Here is a 19,660-nt window from a genome sequence, read left to right as displayed (position 1 = left end):
GTTATCCAGCTTGCCTCCTTATGTCCTTTTCGGACAAAGTGGTGCTACGCACCAGGGCATCATTTTTACCAAAGGCTGTAACCCCGTTTCATCTGGCCCAATCCATTACTTTGCCAACCTTCTTGCGCCCCCACATCCCTCTAAGGAAGAGGAGCATTTCCACCATATGGACGCAAAAAGAGCGTTGTCGTTCTACCGTGATCGCACAAAAGAGTTCCGGGTGGATGACCAACTCTTTGTGGGGTATTTAGAAGCAAAGAAGGGAAGGCAGTGCAGAAAAGAACCATCTCTCACTGGGTTTTTCTCTGCATTAAAATCTGTTATGCCTTGGCAAAGAAGCAGCCCCCTGAGCGTTTAAGAGCCCACTCCACCGTGGGAAAGGCTGCGACTATGTCCTTAGTTCAGGGTGTCCCAGTCCAAGACATCTGTCAGGAAGTGACGTGGGCATCATTGCACAGGTTCGCAAAACTTTGTCTTGATGGTCAAGTGAGCAGTGTTGGGCACTTTTCCCGTTCAGTTCTGCAAGACTTCTTACTCTAGGTCATGAGTCCACAACCCACCGCCGGGATGGTATGTCTCGGGTATCTGATTCAAAGGTAAGGAATCTGCAGCTAAAAGTCTCTATCAGGTGAACAAGTTACTTACCTTCGGTAACGCAGATTCCTTACAGCCCCACCCATGCCTCCCCGCTTTGCGGGCTGATGTAGTAGGTCTAGGGTTACTCCCATTTCAGGGCCCTAGTTTTGCACACAATTACGTCAATCACTTTGTGGCTCTGCGTTTCTGGCGTGGAAAAAACAAAAAGTACTGACGTCCGTGCGCCTGGGTGGCGCATATATAGGCACTGCGACATCATGACACCCTGATATCACATGGAGCCGAATGGAGTCAAAGGACGTCACGTGCAAGGGGTATTGCTCAGCAAAGGTTTCCGGATCCTGCCTGATGCCTGGGGAAATTCAAAGGTAAGGAATCTGGAGCTAGATAGTCTCTACCAGATAACTTGTTACCAAAGGTAAGTTACTTGTTCTTTAGGTTTATGAGGTCAATTAAAGTTGTCATGACTTCATGAATGCAGCAGGGCTACTCGAAAGACCATGTTTTACCTGATACCAGGCAGCTCCTTCAAGCCAGATTAATTGGTCATGATTCAGTAAAATGGTTTTACGTGCCCACGAGCCAAGGGCCTAGGACCAACTCCTTTTTTGCTTGAAAGACTCCTAGCCCAGTTTCTAGTTTCATGCCAGTTTTGCAGGGTGGGATTGTGGCAGTCTGTTTGTTTCTCTTGAACAGAGAAGTTGAGCAAGTCACTCCTCCCTTAATGCAAGTCATGAGGCCAACTCATCTCTCCGGTGACTCTGTAGTCTTGCATCAGTTAAGCAATGACTATTTCTTTAGATTATTTTTAGTCAAGATAAAATGTGCGTTATCAAATCGAAGGGACTTTCACCGAAGCTATTGAAACTTTGTGTGTGCTAAATGCCATTGCAATTTTCTTTCTAAGACATGGATGATACTGAAATGTTAATATTGAAAGCATTGTGACATCTAGTGGAAATGAAATGTGAATTTTCTCTCTCTCTCTCTCTCTCTCTCTCTCTCTCTCTCTCTCTCTCTCTCTCTCTCTCTCTCTCTCTCTCTCCCTCTCTCCCTCTCTCCCTCTCTCCCTCTCTCCCTCTCTCCCTCTCTCCCTCTCTCCCTCTCTCCCTCTCTCCCCCTCCTCCCTCCTCCCTCCCTCCCTACCTCCCTCCCTCCCTCCTCCCTCTGCCCTCCTCCACCCCCCCTCCTCCCCTCGCTCCTCCCTCCCTCCCCCCTTCAGCAGCACCTCACTCCATTGAGCTTCAAAGTAGGAGCTCAGAAAGAAGAGTTGAATGACATTAGCTTTGGCCATTGTTGTCTTTTAGGGTTCACAACTGCCACTATTAGGACATTCTAGAAGTCGTTTAACCCATTTGCTTCTTTAGTGTAAATATCAAATTCCATACCACTACCGTCAAGCTGCCTAAACTATTTGTTATGCTTAGACTGTCGTAAAAGTACAAACTTTTGGTTGTTCATAAACAAGTCTTTAACCCTTCGTTTTGCCTCTAAAACAGAATACAAATATTTTTTTTTAATAATTAGTGAGATATTTATGAATCTAATCTGCTGTAAAACTGCTTTTTAAGCCTTTTTCTTCCTTTTGATGACAGCAAGCCAAATTGCAACAGCAAATGGATCTACAGAAAAACCACATCTTTCGTTTGACGCAAGGCCTTCAAGAGGCTCTGGATCGAGCAGATCTTCTGAAGACTGAAAGGAGCGATCTTGAGTATCAGCTGGAAAATATGCAGGTGAGAATATGGGATAAATACATTATCCTGCCTGCCAGAGAAATGCATTCCCTGTTATAGAAACAGGTCAGCAAGACCATTCACATGCCCATGAATTCTTCCTTAACATACGGGGTGTTCAATCTAGCCATTGTGTGCATGTTTTTATTTTGTTATCCATAAAACCTGGCAAGGATCCGTCCCTGGTTTTGCGTTGAACATTCCTGTTCTAATTAATGCTTAATTCTTTAGGGTTCTCTCCCAACTCTGTGTTATGGTTCCTAACTACCATTGCATATATAAGGGATTTGATCCCAGACATCTAATAAAATGTCACGCACATCTGTAGGCATTTACATTGCGAAAAACCGCACAAGATTTCTAAAATCTTTTTCTTTAGAACGCAGGTAACCTGACATTGCAAAGGAAATCCTCCAGTATAATGCTCTTCTCTTCATTGCTAGGGTTTGTCAAATATGGTAGCTAACATCAATCTAACGAACATCAATCTAACAAACTGGCTAAAACCTCCAAAGAAACCCCTACATTTCTAATATCATGCGAGGAATTTTCCTCCTTCTTTTGTGACAAAAACACTGCCCTAGGAAACTAACTCAATTCCGCAATGCTCTCGCAAACTACGCCTGCTTTACCTCTTCTCTCTGCACTGCCCTCCCACACTTCACCCAAAAACCTAGCGCTCTGGTCCAACTTTAAAGTCTATGACAAATACTCTGTCTCGAAAATTCTATCTTCCTTAAACCTGAACAATCACTACAATGATCCTCTCCCTTCTAACTGCCTAGCCGCCGCCACTCAGGTGATCATCCCTTCTTGGACTGCAATAATCAACGCATTCCTACTACAGGCAGTGTTTTAAATGGGCCGGTACTGAGTACCGGCACTTCTAAATTTTCGGCGCTCAAGTACCGGAACTTCTCTTTGTCCTAAGAGAGTACCGGTACTCATGGGGATATGAGCCAAGCTCAGTGAAATTGTTTTTTTCAAAGTTAAGTGCAACACTGACAAGGAGTGGATCCGTTTACATGAAACACTCGGATCGAGTGCTAATATCCCTTTACAAAGTGTTAATTTTACGGCCTTCAGAAGGCATTCATTCAGTGTTATCAGGAAGTTTGGGAGGGGGCTGACTCACACTGTAATTACTGATACAGTGCCAAAGGCGCAACTAGAGCCAGATCTGGGGGGGAGGTGGGGTGAGGGTTGGCTAATTCTCCCAGCAATAGTCAGAGTGGGAGTGGAGATGCAGAGGCTCTAAGAAAGGGGGGGAGAAAAAGAACAAAGTCTCGTTAGCAAGCAAATGGTCTTCTAAAGACCTGTGAAGTACTCTGGTGCGAGGCAGCTGTGTGTGTGCCTGGGAGCTGTCTCAGCCCGGGCTCGAAAACTCAAACTTCCTGAGCCTGCCTTTCTTTGGTGAATGAAGTAAAGGGATGAAACTTGGGGAAGGATCGCAATTAATACCTTAGCGCTTACTTTGCTTGGTAAACAACAGGACAGGTCATTAGGGACTGAAGGCTGTGCACACACGAGCAGCGGGCGCTTAACCCGTTGAGCTGCTGTCACCGTGAGTCAGTCCTCAGGCAGAGGACGGAAGTGCTGAGCGGATTGAGGGAGAGGGCAGGGATTAGCAGGTGGAGAGAGGGGGAGAGATGGGTGTGCACGAGGCTGAGCCGCCAGGCTTTGATTCATCAGGGATACTACATGGCATGCTCTGTCTAGCCGTTGAATGACAGGTCTACAGTTTTTAATTCATTCTTCCTTAGGGTGTGCATGGGAAGATGTCTTAGCCCGGGCTGCCACACACGAAAGGAGGGGGGGCTGGGGGGATGGGGAGGGGGTGGCTAAAGCCCTTTGAGCTCAATGAGGTTTGTGCGCCTGCACAGTGTCCACTTAGGCTCCATGAAGTGCATAGAACTGCCCCTGGCCGGATCCCTTTTCGCTGCCCATAGCTCCGCCCCAAGCCCCGCTCGCTAGTCCACATCTCAATTTCGAGAATTCCTGCACTTATTTTTTTCCATTTAAAGCGCTGACTACAGGGATCGACACCCGACTCTCTCAAAGCCGGACAAGTCGTCTCCATCTTTAAAAAACCTACGCTGGAGCAGCAGTTGAGCCAACACATTACCAAGTTCCACCTATTTGATGACTTCCAATCGGGGTTCAGACCTGAACACAGCACATAAACACCCTCCTCCACATCGTGGATGATGCCCTCCAAGCCCTTGACCAAGGCAGAACCTGTCTCCTAATCCTCTCAGACCTATCCTTGGTGTTAGATAGGTCGACCACAAAACTTTCCTGTTACGCTTCAAACTCCAGATGGGATATGTATGGCACCGTTCTTGAATGGTTTGAGTCCTTCCTCCAGAATCGCTCACAGAGAATCCTAATCAACGGTAACTTATTCCGCTCCCTCTCCGATCACGGTTGGAGTCCCCCAAGGATCAACCTTGTCCCCTACCCTCTTCCCCTTGAACTGCTCACAGAGGCGCTACGCACTGCCAACATCGCCTAGCACATGTATGCGGAAGACGCACAGATCTGCATTAAAATCTCTTCTCCGGAGGACATTCACTCCCTGAATGAGGCCTTGAAGCTGACTGTGCATTGGCTCACCTCTAACCAGCTTAAACTTAACACAAAAAAACTGAATTTGGCCTTATCTCCCCACCCAAAACCAATTCAGACATTCAGGAATGGATCAAGGCTATCACAGCGTTAAACTGCCCTCCTACCATTGTGGACTCTGCTAAATCCCTGGGAATAACCCTAGACTGCAACTTAAATATGCGTGGCCATATCAACTCGATGGCCAAAACTGTCAGATTTCACCTGAGCTACCTAAGCACCTGAAACCTTTCCTCGACACCCCCAACCTAAAAATGGCAACCCAGGCACTAGTCATCTCCAGACTAGAATATGGGTGCGCTACTCAAGAACTCTTTGGCTCCATTGAAAGCCTGCCTCTACGCCGCCGCCAGACTCATAAACAGGTTTAAAGCAATTTGACCATATCTCTCCCCACCTCAAAGCTCTAAACTGGCTTCCTCTCGAGGCCAGAATCCAACTTAAGCTGGCTTGCATCACTCTCAGGGCTCTATGCTCCAATTCCCCAGCGTTTCTTGGCCAGAAACTCGTGATATACGGAGGAGCCAGAAACTCACGATCCGCCAGAGACCTTTTGCTCAAACCAGCACGCTTGCGGGAAAAAAAGTACAATCGGGTCTTCTCTGAGGCCGCCCCAAGAATATGGAACTCACTCCCGCCCACTATCAGAAGACTTCCACCTTTGGCACATTTTAAAAAGGAAGCCAAAACTTTCCTTATGGGCAAATTCCCCTCCTAACGCGATTTTGTTTCTCCTTCCAATATGGTTCTTCTGGATGATACTGATAGAGCGCGCGGGTCACCCGACCAATAATTTCGCCACTTCCGGCTTCGGGCCCATATATTTCAAATCACCATATACATTGATCGGATGACCTCACAGTCTACTATCAAATATTTGTGAGTTCCTTTTGTTATTCTTCAGCGTACCCGACTTACCATCCACCGACGCGGGTACCTATGACCACAATGGATCAGGGAGCTAGCTGTAAAAGGAAAGGCAGCAAAATACAAACCCAACAAATAACATTCAATAATCTTTGTAAAATGACCACGGACAACTGGAAGTTTTAAAGTCTTTATCTAATTTAGTAAAATTCAGAAATCATCAAATTCACAGTAATTAAGCAATCGATAATCAGAATAACAGAAAGTACATAGCTGAATAGCAAATAAGTCAGTGCAACCATTTATAAACTAATGGAACCAGGACACACTTAAAATGAAGGATCAGGAATTAGAACGTTTTAAGATGAATCACTAAAGATGGGATAGGCTTCGATTAGGACTAGTATTCTAGAATTATCTCAGAGAAAAATGAGACAGGAGTTCGGGACATTTATATCTATAGGAGAGTCTATGAAGAGAGACACGCTATGCCTTAAGGCAAAAGTTCTTTAGACAGTTTAAGTAAGGAGGTTCTAGACCATATCAGGAAATGACAAACTGCAATGCAAAATATAATTTCTAACAGGTAGGGTAACATAGGAACACGTTACGAAACAAATGCAAATGACTTTGATTCAATGGTTGCGGCAAAGCATGGAAAATTTACATATGCAAAGGTATGTCTTTATTGAAGCAAAAGACAGAAATTCAGAAAGGTGCAAGATTCAGAGTTTTCAGAGTGATATTTACCTAGACTGGTGTGGAAACCAAACCCTGGCCACGGGTCAGTTAAGGACAGGAACCCCTCAAGGAAGACCAGATTAGGATCAGGACAGGACCCTCAGGACAGGAACCCTCAGGACAGGACCAGCACCCGCAGTTCGGAAGCAACGCCTTCGCTCTACCCTCTCTGCAGCTATCGATCAAGACCCCGATTGGGTCAGCGAACTCCCAGCAAAGTGCTCCGCCAGCACTTTAAGGTTTAGTAAAACCTTAGTCTATGGTCAATTTCGGACAGAGTGCTCCGCAGTACTCTGTATCTTCAGTCACCTATTGAGTGCGTTGGGTCAGTGACTGGTCAGCTAAACCAGACAAGTCGGACGGTTTTCCCTAGGTGAACCCAGGGTAGATATACTGTTTTGGGACGGTGTACCACCCCCCAATGTTGCAAAGTGTCAGAATCCCTCAATTTGGATTGGTCCTAAGGTAGGGTTTGGGTAACACACCAATCAGAATAGACTATTTGGAGGCCTACTTTGCATCTCTGGGTACCGCCTAGCGAGATTGGGGTTCCCATGAGAAAGTCGCACAGAATACAATGAAAAGAATACATTTCGATACAATAGAACATAATCATGATGCTTCTGCTGGGTGAAGGTGCCCTTTCCCAGGGTGGCTCTGGCATCAACCTTCTTTGGCCTGAGTTCAATGCCATGGCAGCTTCTAGCGATTCTGCGCAGAAATACCCTCCAAGATGGACTCCCCAGCCCAGCACCCCTCCGAGTCGAGGATACATGAAAAGTAAGCGAAAACAAATTAAAACATAGAAGTGACGGTATGAAAAACACATCATTGGTTTTGTACTTTAAACTTATCAGTATAAAAATATACTATGCAGTTTAAATGTTAGCAACATATACACACTCACAAGAGCATCACCACGTTATTCACGAAAGCTGTGTATTACGCATGCGCACCCTTTCCCACCAAACTTATAACTACGTCAGGTCACGTGAGTGTGACTGACGCATGCGCAGAAGCAATTTTCCAATCGGCGGCCATGTTTAGGAACACGGATTAGTTGTATTAGAAATACACATACGCAAGCTTCCTCTACTTCGTTCGAATATAAAAATAAAAGATTAGTAAGACGTACAAAATGTATTAATTGATTACACACGGGCGAGGTTCATGACTCGAGCAAGTCGCGATGCGAAGCTTGCTCTATCAATACCTACCCGGCACTTCTGGGCATCCCACCCGGGAATTTTGACAGCAGTTTTCTCATAATGTCCCTACCTGTTTGTATCCCAACTGTATATGTTACTGCCTATTATTTCTTTCCTTGTATAATGCATCTACCTTTTCCTATCCCAATTGTATACACCCGTCTTAAGACTGTTTTTACCACCTGTCAATCGTGTAAAGCGCTCTTATACCCTCACGGGTCTGGTTCGCACTTTATAAAACTAAAAAATAAATATATCTGAAAGATCTGGGTTACCTCTCTTACAGAGGAAATCAATTATACCACTAGCGATTTACAATTAATTTTACACAGAGCACAGCTTTGTAAAAATAAATAAATGTATAAAAAAAAAACTCTTGTACCAAAATCTTAGTTTGCCGTAAATGGCAACTGTAAGGGGAATATATTTTTGCAGAATATCTGTTCTTGTAAACTTTAAATTCAGTAAAAACAGCCACATTCCTTTCCGGGGAACAAATAATGTCCATATTATAGATGAGATGCACCAGAACCCGCAAGCTAGGCATCTAGCGCTGTTTTGTTAATTGGTGTACGTTATGGGACTTACTCAGACAGAGCAAATGTATAGAGTTCAACAAGGTGGAGCTTCATAGATCAAGCAAGACAATTGTAGCTTGACACCTTCTCCTAATACCTTATGTATTTAGAGAACCAACCTGGGCACAGGGAAATGCAAGTGAAGCAACCTTGACCATGCCACACCAGCCTCTTTTAAGTTCAGTTCACAAAGTGAATCAAATCAGATTCCAGAATTCCTCCACTTACCCCCTTTTTTTCATCACCACACCCACCCTATTTTTTTTAGTTGCATACTTCTATGCTCCATAAAATTTATTTTATTCATTTTTGGGTGGGGTGGGGGAGATTAGGTTGTTGGTGTGAAGAAAAGACTATCACAATCTGTTTGCCTCAACCCAGTTAGAGGTGGGCTAGTATTAGCAACTGTACATTTTGATTTCAGTGGTGCCCAGGATAGCCTTGAAATTCAACAGTGTAAGCCACCTTCTACCCATCAACAGACCGGGTCAACCAAGATTGCCTTTAGACAATAAATCAAATCCACGATGACATCAGTTTTTTACAGAAAGCGTGTTTCTGGAATTAATGAAATATGTATTTAATTTAGTAGTGCACTCTGAGAATGGCTTCGCCTCTGCACAAGAAAATTTAAATAACTGGACGGGCAGGTCCCCCACAAGATTGTGCGAAACCTCCTGGTAGCTGTGCGCTCTATAAACTTAAATATAATAATAATACGTTCTTGAGGAAAGAGAAGTATTATACTTGAAGTATTTTTAGTTGGAGAGGAAGCCAAACTGGAGATATCACAATGAGAAAGCTCAACTCACCAGTGAGAGCTGTGCACAGAAGTGGGAAAGAGGCATATGCCACAGGTGGCATCTTTGGGTTAAAAGGTACCACTTATTAATAGGTACTGCTAGAAGTGGCATATGTGGTCACACTTTGTCTGCTGTCTATCCCCTACCAACATTTGTTACTGATCATGGTTATCCAGGGCTTGGCTACAAACATAAAATCTTGGTCTGGAAATGATGGGTTTTTTTTATGAATTGCAGGCTCTTTATTCTCATGAGAAGGTGAAAATGGAAGGGACCATTTCCCAACAAACTAAGCTCATTGATTTCTTACAAGCAAAGATGGACCAGCCCACCAAGAAGAAAAAGGTGAGCGCAGAGGTGAGAGAATAATGCTACTGACTAAAAATGGACAAGGCTAGTGGGCATGGACTGGGTTATCCATTTCCTGGGGTCGAACAGGTGAAAAGGGAGGGAGAAGAGAAAATAAGACCAGATTAACTGAAAGAAAGAGGGGTTTGGAGCATGCACCAGGTGACCATGTGGATAAAAGTGGGAAGAGTAAAGTATGGGGTGACCAGCTAAAGAAAGGACAGAAAATAAAATACTGGGTGCCTAGTGAAGACAAGGAGGATGAAAGAAAGCGTGCAGGGTGACCACCTGAAGAACCTTGGTGGAGAGTTAGATAATGGTGCTGCTGAAGAACTTAGAGTACAGGGAAGATGGAGGTAGCCTACCCAGAAGAGGGAAAGGGAGAGACAGAGCATAGGAAGACCTCCCAAAGAAAAGGGAGGAGAGAATGGAGAGTAAATGAAGACTACCTGAAAGAGCATACAGAATAATTCCTACTGGAAAAAAGACAGGAGAGGAAGTTGACTTTGGGGTCCTCCCAAGAAATTGAACTGATGGTAGTAAGGAAACAGAAGGACACCATTGAAGTAAATGTATGAAGTGGAAGGGAAGACTTGTTTCTAAACAAAACTGTGGTACAAAAAGTAGAGCGTACAGGTTTGGAAAGACAAATTTCACCCCAGTCAGGAAGAAACAGCCATATGGTATGGAATCCTATTGAATGAGAAATACTATGATCAAGGTCCCTTTATGGCACTTCAAAGCTCAAAGCCAATATTGGGAAGAGGAAATGTTTTAAAGACAACTAGCTCTGTAGATTTCTATGTACAATTAATGAATCTGCCCATTTTTAGGAGATAAACATTGTCCTCAAGTATTCACTCACTTAATTTTCCTCCAACACTTTGCCAAAGAGGTTCACAGTAAAAACAAGAAATAAACAGTATCTGTGAATGTGCTTGTTTTTACCAAGTGTTTTAATTCCAGTTCCAGAGCAATCCATGAATTCTGTGGTGGTGGTGCATTATTTGTGACATTGCTACCAGTAATGTATCTCTCAGACTTCAACAACCATATGCACCTTTCTCTCTGCTTGGGACTATTTTCCATAACAGAAGCACAAAAGTGAGATTTGTTTGTATATTTTACATCATCAGAATGTGTTGTCAATCATTGAAGTGCACTCTGAGCTCATTTCCAAAGATTAGGGAAGTAAATCACACCCACATTAAATTGTATTTATCTTGCTGTGAAACATGAATTCTCTTCCAGGGTATCCTCATCAAAGTCATAAGCACTGAATATTCCCGCCCATGCACTAAGACCCCGGAAAATATATAAAAATATTATATATATATATATCATGTTTGGTAGAAAACACAAACAATGCAGCCTTACATACACCAACTTTAAGGTGAAACAATGCTGTGAAATGTAGACTTTGCACATATATAAATAATATATATTTTTACCTGAAATACCTTCCTGTTTGATCCCTGCCCTTCCTGTGGCAAGAAGGCCAAAACAGACTCACACTCTATCTGTATCCTTTGCCTTCTGGATTCTCATGCCCCTGAGACTTGTCAACACTGTCAGTCTATGTCAAGACGGACTCTCAAGGAGAGGGAAAGGATTCGCCTTTGTGGACTCTCTGAAAAAGGTAAAGCTTCCACCTCTAGAGGCCGGTATCCTGTGAGGCAGGAAAAGAAGAGACCTAGATCATCTTCCTGAAGCAAGGTAACAGCCTGCTCTTCATCGGCGTCGGGCGTGGCACAGAGAATGCCTCCACCAGCGAAGAAAACGTTGATGACACTCCCATTGACGGCAGGCTCACCGTCGAGAGAACATCGGTCATCGTCGAAGTCTTACAGACATAGAGTTATGTCAACAACGGTCCCTCCGCCACCATCAACTGGGCATCGGTCAGCGTCGAGGAGTCGTTCTCTGTCGGTGCAGGACCTCCCAACGTCGAGGCACTGCTCTCTGTCGTCGCCGTCTATACCCCATTCGACGTCGAGGCACAGCCCTCCGTTGCCATCAACCAGGCGGCGGTTAACGTCGAGGTCTAGACCATCAACGACGTCAAAGGATTCAATGGCAAAACAGATCCTCCGTCGTAGCCATCAATACGCTCGAGGTCAAGATCATCAGCGACGAGAAAAGACTGCGTCAAGAAAGACTCCTCCATTGCAGCCCACAAGACGGCGCTCAAGGTCGAGACCTAGATCGGCGGCATTGAGAGGGTAGACGTCAAGGTTTTCTCCAACACCTTCCCCATGTTCAACGTCAAGACATGGTACGTTGTTGGGTACTACCCTTCCAACGTCAAAACACAAGTCTATGACGACGGAATGTCGGTCGACGTTGACGCATGCACAACCGAAACCAAGCAGAAATCTCCTTCATTGGACTCATAGGTCTTAGTGGCGCATAGTTGATCGACGTCAAGACATTCATTGTTGTCGTTGTCACACCATTCGACCTCAAGAAGACTCCATTCTTCTTCAAAAGACCATTCGGAACCATCAGTTTCGGCTGCAGGATCACCACAAGTCATCTCTATGTCGAGAAGTTCATCTTCTCCGTCCCCATAGCGAAGGGTGCAAAAATCTACCCTGCAGATCACGACTCCACCTACGCAACAAGAGGAAGTACACAGATCTCCCTCAGTGCATCTCTCGCCTAGTTGGCTTTTCACGGTTCAGCATTGGCAGAAAGAATCTTCACAGGTTCAACAGACCTTGGACTATTCAAGCCCTCTGCATAGATCCCCTCTGGCTCGGCTGGTGCAGGCAGTTGACCGATCACCCACCACTCCATCCAGGGGCCGCCAGAGAGATCAATCTCCTCCACGAAGATCCTCTTCTCAACGTCATAGGAGACGAAGATCTCCTTCCTGGTCTTCTTCCTCAACCCATTCCTCCAAGAGGGATTATTCTCCAACTCTGACGGACAGTCCACCCTCCAGAATTTCACCTGTTGACGACATCAACACCTTTCATGATGTTCTGTCTACAGGGGCACAAAAGTTGAATATAGAAATGTCTACACCTCAGACATCGTCATCTATTATTTTTGATACATCAGAGATCCGCATCAAGAACTTTGCTGCCATTAGTTCCTGGTCTTCTGCAACCCGTCACAGATGTTGTTCTTACTCCTGCGACAGTCAAAACAGCCCCAGCAAGGATCTTAAAGAAGTACAAACCTGCAGAACAAGATCCCCTGTTTCTCAGGTCAAATCCTCCACCAGATTTGGTGATAATTGCGGCTGCTAAGAAGTCCCATGCAGTGGCTTCATCTTCCACAGTCCCTCTGGATAAAGAGAGCAGAGCCCAGGACTCTTGGGGTAGAATAGTTTGCAGCTCTGCAGAGGTGTTTTTGAAAGTTTCAAGTGGGTCGGCTATGTTGGCACGTTATGATAGAGCATTATGGGACTCTCTGGAACGCTTCAAAGAAAAGATACCCAAAGAAGATCGCCAAGACTTTGGAGAGATTCTCCAGGAGTGTGGTAAATAAATAAATAATACCTCTATTTTTGACTGGATATAACAATAACAGATAGCTCAAAAAAATAAGAGTCAAGATTCGAGGTAGTAGGAGTATGCAGGTTTAATACAGCATAAAGGACAGGAACAGGACAACCTGCACGGGCAAGATCTGGAATGAGCGCGCTGCCCTTTAATAACAGTACACAAGTATATATACTAAAACAATTGCATTACAGTAGATACAGCAGGCGGAGCAGTGGGCAGGGCCTGTAGCGGTCGCGAAAGATAAGGCTGAAAGTAGGTGTAACGAGAGGCGTGAACATAGACATGTGATGTAAACGTAACAGAATATGTCATAAATGGGGCGGAAACATGGAGGGGGCTACCTAAGGAGCCGGGACCTCTGACCTAGTGGTGCGCGCAAGCTGGCAATGACGTGTTACTAGGAGAAGCTGGGGGCTATGACTTCTGCGCTAGGAGCAGAGACTAAAGTCTGGAGAGTCAGAGCGACATGTACCTAAACACTATCTAGTATCTGATGTTTAGAGAACATGTTGATAGAATCCAAAAGTTATCAGGGTAAAGGCTAACAGACACTAAGACTGGTGCATGCATAATTCTATATGTAGTGCGTGTTGAGGAATATTAAATGACCATTAATACAGTATTTCTCTTACATGGAGACGTAAAGGCTAGACGATGACTGAAACTATTGATGTGATTCAGTAGTTTAGGAATGCAGGGAAGGAGGGCTGGACTGATAACTAGAATCATAACATGCTCTTGGCAGACTGGCAGGCAGAGCCAGGACGAGCCGGGCACTGTGAGGCAGGAAGTAAGTGAAGGGTCAGGAATACAGGTGGGGGCTGTATCGCTCCTCAGCGAGGGCTCAGGAGACTGGAGCTGAATCTGGTGTCCGGGCCCTTTTGAGGCCTAGGAACGGGGACTTTACAATGAAATAACGTGCACACTGAGAAACGTGGCAACGCAGCTTTACATAGGCCTGATATTCGTTGTATTCACGAAAACCGGGAACTGGCATACTAGAGTTGGACACAACTGTAATTGCGTCTTTAATTGATCATAAGGGAATACATATGCATATTAATCATGCACATATAGCATAGGGTGGGGAACACGTAGGGACACAGAACATGGCAAAATTTACTTTTCCACATTCCCTCCTTGTCACTACGTTTCCATCAGGAAACATCAATATTCATGATACCATCTATCATTTCATACAGTATCATTTGCTCGTCTCGAACTGTCTTGGAACGGGACTTAGGACGGGACTTGGGACGAGGAATACAAGAGGTAGCACAAATGCCGCAAATCGCAGGGCCACATTGTATACAGAGGCAGCAACTGAATATGATCGCTACTGCAATACCTAGAAATGACAATACTTTCCATCCCCAGGCAGAAATTATACTCCAGAACCAACCGGACCATGTCCAGGTGCCTGGATCTTGGTGTAACTGATGGGCAATTTTATGAAGTCTGGTTATAGCTGAATAAACAGACGGCGCGTTATTAGGAATGAAAATGCAGCAACTAGATCCGATGACTCTACATGCTCCTCCTCTATCGGCCAGTATGACGTCAAGAACGAGACGATTTTGGAGCACGACAAATCTCATAGCAGATTGCTCCTCGGTTAAGTTACCTAGAGCAGAGGCAGTCTCATTCACTACTGCTTCAAGGGTTCTGGTTAACCTACGGATTAGCTTACTATTCTGGATAGGGCCTATAAAGAAGAAGAATCCTTTATTGAAGTCTGTATACTGTTCTAGAGCAGTTTCAGTTTGATCGACAATCGGGGACTCGATCTCCCTTCTATGTCTAATGTGTACTAGATGTGTGTTTCTATGATAATCAGATGGGGCTAGGAAAACTGGTGGCAGTAGGAAGGCAATGTAACAGGTTCCCTCCCAATCGAGGGGCAGACGAACATATGCGGTCTGACCACAAACAAAATAAGAATGACGTGAAGCTTTGAAAATAGATTTCCCACTGTCACTGTACTTGACAATAGTAGTACAATCACTATGTCCTACATGTACGGAACCATTATTTCTGACACATAATTCGCCTTTGACTGGTAGTACTGAAATAGCAGGTAAGTCTGGAGTAGGATCAGACTGAACATTCAGGACCATAAAATTCGAAGAATAATTACCTAAATTATACACTTCATTTTCTAGATCTAACCCGGTTCTGTGGGGAAGACCTTGCTTGTCTGGAAAACATGTACTGTTCAGAAGGGACATATCATTTGAAGATGACGTTAACGTGGACCATACTCCACACGAACCATTATGTGAAAATGGATAAGGAAAGAGTGGCAGAACTCCCTTCGGTGTCTGGAAAGGGGGGAGTCGACCACACACCCAACAATCAGTGGCATTGCTGGTCTGGTGTGAATAATGTAACATTCTGATGAAGGTATTATTTCGCATAGCAAGACGATAAGATAGTTCATGAGGAGGCAGATCACTAAACGTGTGCTCTACTGTAGCATTAGAAGACTTATTTACATGAGAAATTGGAAAACATAAATGAAATGCATAACTCGTGCAGGTAAACATCAAGCTTAAAAATAATATGAAACTTAGAAAAACGATACATCGGATTGAGTTTTGACTAACTCTCTCACTATGGGGGTCTATTTCATACATGTCAGAAACCTGTCTAACCGTTTCACCTAGGGGAGGACTTAGACAATTAAACTGGCTGACTTATTTTACTAGACCGGAGCTTACGTTTATACTCCTGCTGCGGAGTTTCCTCTAACAGGGAGGGCTTAGTATCAATGTCATTTGCGGGACAGTCCTTGAGAATAGTATTTTGGCAGTCCTTAAAATCCTGGCAATCCTTGGAAATGTTTTTAGGTTTTAGTCCGTGAAATATTTTAACATGAGACAGGTGGACCCACCCCTTCCTGCCTTCCAGCTTGACGGCAGTACGGGTGGTCAGGAGGACTTGCTTCGGCTCCTTCCAGCGAGGCTCCAGCGGACTTGAACGATCGAAATTCCTTACAAGGACCAAGCTCCCTGGAACGATTTCATGCGGTTTCACCTCGGTATTGTCCGGAAATGCGGCGGCAACCTGTGAACGACAAGAGTGTAGGGCAGACATCAAGGAAGCTAGGTAATCTGTCAGCATATTACTGGAAACATCTGTAATACTTCGGGGTCTGGGTGTACCCCACATATTTGGGGGGCGGCCGAATACGACCTCGTACGGGGACAGACCTGATCTGGAGTGTGCGACCATGCGCATATAAAATAAGGCGACTGGCAGAGCTACTAGCCAGTCTACACCTTTCTCTTTACAGACTTTTGCAATGCGGATTTTCAGGGTCTGGTTATGTCTCTCTACGAGACCTGCTGCTTCAGGATGGCGTACACAATGAAACTTCCACTGGTACCCTAACAGAAAGGAAACGTGTTTCATGAGTTCGGATGAGAATGGCTGGCCGTTATCAGAATACACGACCCTAGGGAGTCCATAGCGGGGGAAGAATTCACGAACCAGCTGCTTGGCAGTGGTCGCGGCTGTGTAATCTGGGACTGGATATGCTTCTGTCCACCTGGACAAAGCGCATACAACTACAAGGACATATTTGAAACCTCGACATCGCTCCATCTGAATATAATCCATCTGGAGGACTTCAAAAGGGTGGTCAGGGGGCTGGAATCCACCTTGTTCCACCGGAACACTTTTACCTGGATTGAATTGACAACATATCATACAGGTACGGACTTTCTGCTTGGCTGCAGCTCGTAAATGCTTGTTGAACCAAATGTTCTGGATACTGTCTAACATGGCTTTTTCTCCTAAGTGTGCAGGACTATGTGCGGTATTAATAATGACTTGAACCATTGAGTCGGGGAGCAACCATGTGGCTTTTCCCTTCGTCAACCATCCTTGATCTCTCTGGACCCCTCCTTGTTCGGTCTGGTCTGGTGTGAATAATGTAACATTCTGATGAAGGTATTATTTCGCATAGCAAGACGATAAGATAGTTCATGAGGAGGCAGATCACTAAACGTGTGCTCTACTGTAGCATTAGAAGACTTATTTACATGAGAAATTGGAAAACATAAATGAAATGCATAACTCGTGCAGGTAAACATCAAGCTTAAAAATAATATGAAACTTAGAAAAACGATACATCGGATTGAGTTTTGACTAACTCTCTCACTATGGGGGTCTATTTCATACATGTCAGAAACCTGTCTAACCGTTTCACCTAGGGGAGGACTTAGACAATTAAACTGGCTGACTTATTTTACTAGACCGGAGCTTACGTTTATACTCCTGCTGCGGAGTTTCCTCTAACAGGGAGGGCTTAGTATCAATGTCATTTGCGGGACAGTCCTTGAGAATAGTATTTTGGCAGTCCTTAAAATCCTGGCAATCCTTGGAAATGTTTTTAGGTTTTAGTCCGTGAAATATTTTAACATGAGACAGGTGGACCCACCCCTTCCTGCCTTCCAGCTTGACGGCAGTACGGGTGGTCAGGAGGACTTGCTTCGGCTCCTTCCAGCGAGGCTCCAGCGGACTTGAACGATCGAAATTCCTTACAAGGACCAAGCTCCCTGGAACGATTTCATGCGGTTTCACCTCGGTATTGTCCGGAAATGCGGCGGCAACCTGTGAACGACAAGAGTGTAGGGCAGACATCAAGGAAGGTAGGTAATCTGTCAGCATATTACTGGAAACATCTGTAATACTTCGGGGTCTGGGTGTACCCCACATATTTGGGGGGCGGCCGAATACGACCTCGTACGGGGACAGACCTGATCTGGAGTGTGCGACCATGCGCATATAAAATAAGGCGACTGGCAGAGCTACTAGCCAGTCTACACCTTTCTCTTTACAGACTTTTGCAATGCGGATTTTCAGGGTCTGGTTATGTCTCTCTACGAGACCTGCTGCTTCAGGATGGCGTACACAATGAAACTTCCACTGGTACCCTAACAGAAAGGAAACGTGTTTCATGAGTTCGGATGAGAATGGCTGGCCGTTATCAGAATACACGACCCTAGGGAGTCCATAGCGGGGGAAGAATTCACGAACCAGCTGCTTGGCAGTGGTCGCGGCTGTGTAATCTGGGACTGGATATGCTTCTGTCCACCTGGACAAAGCGCATACAACTACAAGGACATATTTGAAACCTCGACATCGCTCCATCTGAATATAATCCATCTGGAGGACTTCAAAAGGGTGGTCAGGGGGCTGGAATCCACCTTGTTCCACCGGAACACTTTTACCTGGATTGAATTGACAACATATCATACAGGTACGGACTTTCTGCTTGGCTGCAGCTCGTAAATGCTTGTTGAACCAAATGTTCTGGATACTGTCTAACATTGCTTTTTCTCCTAAGTGTGCAGGACTATGTGCGGTATTAATAATGACTTGAACCATTGAGTCGGGGAGCAACCATGTGGCTTTTCCCTTCGTCAACCATCCTTGATCTGTCTGGACCCCTCCTTGTTCGGACCATTTCTTGATTTCATCGGGAGTAGCATGTGACTGGATATCTATGACATCTTGAGTGGGGTCCTTAACTGTCATACAAGTAGTCTGTTCTAGAGTGGATGTCGGTGTCTTGTTAACTGGTATGTCTGGTGTCTGTGCTGTAAGCTTGGCTGTTCGATCTGCTAGATCGTTTCCTTGGGAAATAATGTCTGTAACCTTAGTATGTGCTTTGCACTTCATGATAGCGATAGCTGTCGGTAAATGTATTGCATCTAACAGAGCTTGAATGAGGAGACCATGCTGAATCTTGGTTCCATGAGAAGTCATGAAACCTCTCTCCTGCCAGAGCACTCCGAAGTCGTGTACAACTCCAAATGCGTAACGTGAATCTGTGTAAATATTAACTTTCAGGTTCTTAGCGTGTATGCAGGCTTGAGTCAGAGCAACTAGCTCTGCTGCTTGAGCAGACAGGGTGTCAATACGGTGTGTCTCTACAACTTCAGTGTCAGTAGTCACTGCATACGCGGCTACTAGATCTCCTGTACTTGTTCTCATACATGAACCATCCACATAAAGTGTCAGGTCGGGATCTGGTAATGGAATATCTGTCAGGTCTTGTCTTGGCTTTGTCATGGTGTTAACAACTTCCACACAGTCATGTGTGGCAGGATTTGAAGTAACTGACGGTAACAGTGTAGCAGGATTCAGAACATTGCAGCGTCTGATTTCTATGTGTGGCTGGAACAGTGTCAATTCATAACCTGTTAAACGTGGAATTGTCAAGTGCTGGGTCTGTGTTCGGTTTAAAAGAACTTCCACGGAGTGTGGAACTTGTACTGTCAGGGAATGTCCTAATACGATGGAATCACTTTGTCTGATAGCTAGTGCTGTGGCTGCAACTGACTTGAGGCACGCAGGCAGAGCCTGGGCTACTGGATCTAGTGTGCTTGAAAAATAAGCACAAGGCTTGTATTGTCCTGCTTGATCTTGTGTGAGAACAGATAATGCTGTACCTTCACGTTCTGTGACAAAAAGCGTAAAAGGCTTACTGTAGTTTGGTGTAGCTAGAACAGGTGCTTGGCATAGAGCTTTCTTTAATTCATTAAAACTAAGTGTATGTTCAGATGTCCAAGGGAGAACAGTCGATACGGCTGCCTCCTGTGTCGTTAACTGTATCAGTGGCTTGGCTAG

At 44.9% G+C, this 19,660-nt stretch overlaps 1 protein-coding gene across 4 annotated transcripts in view; it reads left to right on the top strand.

Moving 5' to 3' along the window:
• Positions 1 to 19,660, top strand: part of CIT (citron rho-interacting serine/threonine kinase) — a 1,315,032-nt gene that overhangs the window by 774,551 nt on the left and 520,821 nt on the right. For 2 of the 4 annotated variants that reach the window (XM_078667654.1, XM_078667653.1), the window contains exons 29-30: positions 2,193 to 2,333; positions 9,396 to 9,503. In XM_078667654.1, the coding sequence (XP_078523780.1) occupies positions 2,193 to 2,333; positions 9,396 to 9,503 (249 nt within the window). Of the gene's footprint in view, positions 1 to 2,192; positions 2,334 to 9,395; positions 9,516 to 19,660 lie in introns of all 4 variants that reach the window. The other 2 variants (XM_078667652.1, XM_078667651.1) reach the window with 1 other exon arrangement.

Source organism: Lissotriton helveticus, chromosome 11 (genome assembly GCF_964261635.1).
Source record: "Lissotriton helveticus chromosome 11, aLisHel1.1, whole genome shotgun sequence".
Classification (NCBI taxonomy): domain Eukaryota; kingdom Metazoa; phylum Chordata; class Amphibia; order Caudata; family Salamandridae; genus Lissotriton; species Lissotriton helveticus.
The sequence above is the reverse complement of the archived record's forward strand: the minus strand, read 5'-3'. Positions and strand labels throughout refer to the sequence as shown.